The sequence below is a fragment of the Phytophthora parasitica genome (genome assembly GCF_000247585.1).
Source record: "Phytophthora parasitica INRA-310 unplaced genomic scaffold supercont2.35, whole genome shotgun sequence".
Classification (NCBI taxonomy): domain Eukaryota; phylum Oomycota; class Peronosporomycetes; order Peronosporales; family Peronosporaceae; genus Phytophthora; species Phytophthora nicotianae.
The window spans coordinates 736,820-737,963 of record NW_008649021.1 but is presented as its reverse complement, the minus strand read 5'-3'; the positions used below and the strand labels follow the sequence as shown (position 1 = coordinate 737,963).

General features: G+C 48.8%; 1 protein-coding gene across 1 annotated transcript; it reads right to left on the bottom strand.

Annotated features, from left to right (window-relative positions):
* Positions 1-370: 370 nt before the first annotated feature.
* On the bottom strand, positions 371-941 carry PPTG_12787 (hypothetical protein; the record flags this gene model as incomplete). The annotated part of the gene is made up of 2 exons (XM_008909995.1): positions 371-466; positions 537-941. 2 exons carry the CDS (start codon positions 939-941, stop codon positions 371-373), a joined length of 501 nt encoding a protein of 166 aa, XP_008908243.1.
* Positions 942-1,144: the final 203 nt, after the last annotated feature.

Below are 1,144 nucleotides of genomic sequence, written 5' to 3'. Positions count from 1 at the left end.
TTGTCGTAGTCCTTCACTGTCGCGACGAGATAAACTCCATAGTTGTTCATCTCACCTTTCAAGTGAGCACCGTCGACTCCAAATAAACGCCTACCCGCTCTTGCCACTCGAATACCGATACTTGGAATGAAGCAGGCACGCTGAAAAGTTCCATCAATGTCCTTCTCGAATTTCCAGACCGAGCCTGCATTTTTTTTCCGCCATGAGCTTCAGATAACTTTCCAGTTTTTGGTAATTTGTCAATCGATCGCCGTGGTTCAACTCGTCAAGGGTTAGCTTAATTCGGCTTATTGAAGACCGACCTGTCGTAATTCCTTTTCCGAGAAGAAACTTAGCGATTGCAGCTCCAGTCATCCGGTCCGTTTTGCCATCATACTTGTTCAGCATTTCGGATCGGACCAGGCGGATCATCTCGTCGACCTGCTGTGTTGTATTCCGCAGGTTTTGTCAGGACGAGCGATGGTCCCTTCAGCAACAGGGCGTCCATAAAACCCGACGTTCTTGAGATGGTTGTGGCAGAAATTGGCCCTTATCACCTTCCATTCACCGGCAACTCCACTGACGTTGAAGAAAAAGGGACAACTGATGGCGCCTTGGTCAGCTTCCATGTCGAAGAACTGCTGGCCGTTCAATTTCTTGCAGACGTACTTTGCATTACCACCGCCGTGTTTACTACTGAATCCCGCAACCTTCAGCTGGAATCCGCGAGACTTAGCAAATTCCTTACAGCGAGTTTGAATGGCCTTTTGAGAACCATGAGTCTCAATACCGATATTGTCCTTGCGACTGTAGGCGACGCCGTAGTTTTCTAGATTTCGGTCGGTTTGCTGAACGAAGACGTTCGGTCGAAGGAGCCCTGAAGCGATAGCTGAAGTAAGGTCGCCGGCTTCTAGTATGAAGGGGGCATTTCCGTAGAACGGGGCCACCTTCGGTACAGCCATGGACAGCGCAATGTGCTGTAGAAGTTGCCTTGGATCAACTTGGAGAGTTCAGCTGTCGCGTCCAAACGGATAATGGCAAGAAACGAGCAGAAAGATGAAGCCTTCGGAATGTATTTTTACTTGCATTTCCAGCCTGTAACACCATAATGGTGGTTTCTCTTTTGATTCGATGGTACCTCATGCGATGGCACGGTGAAACCAAC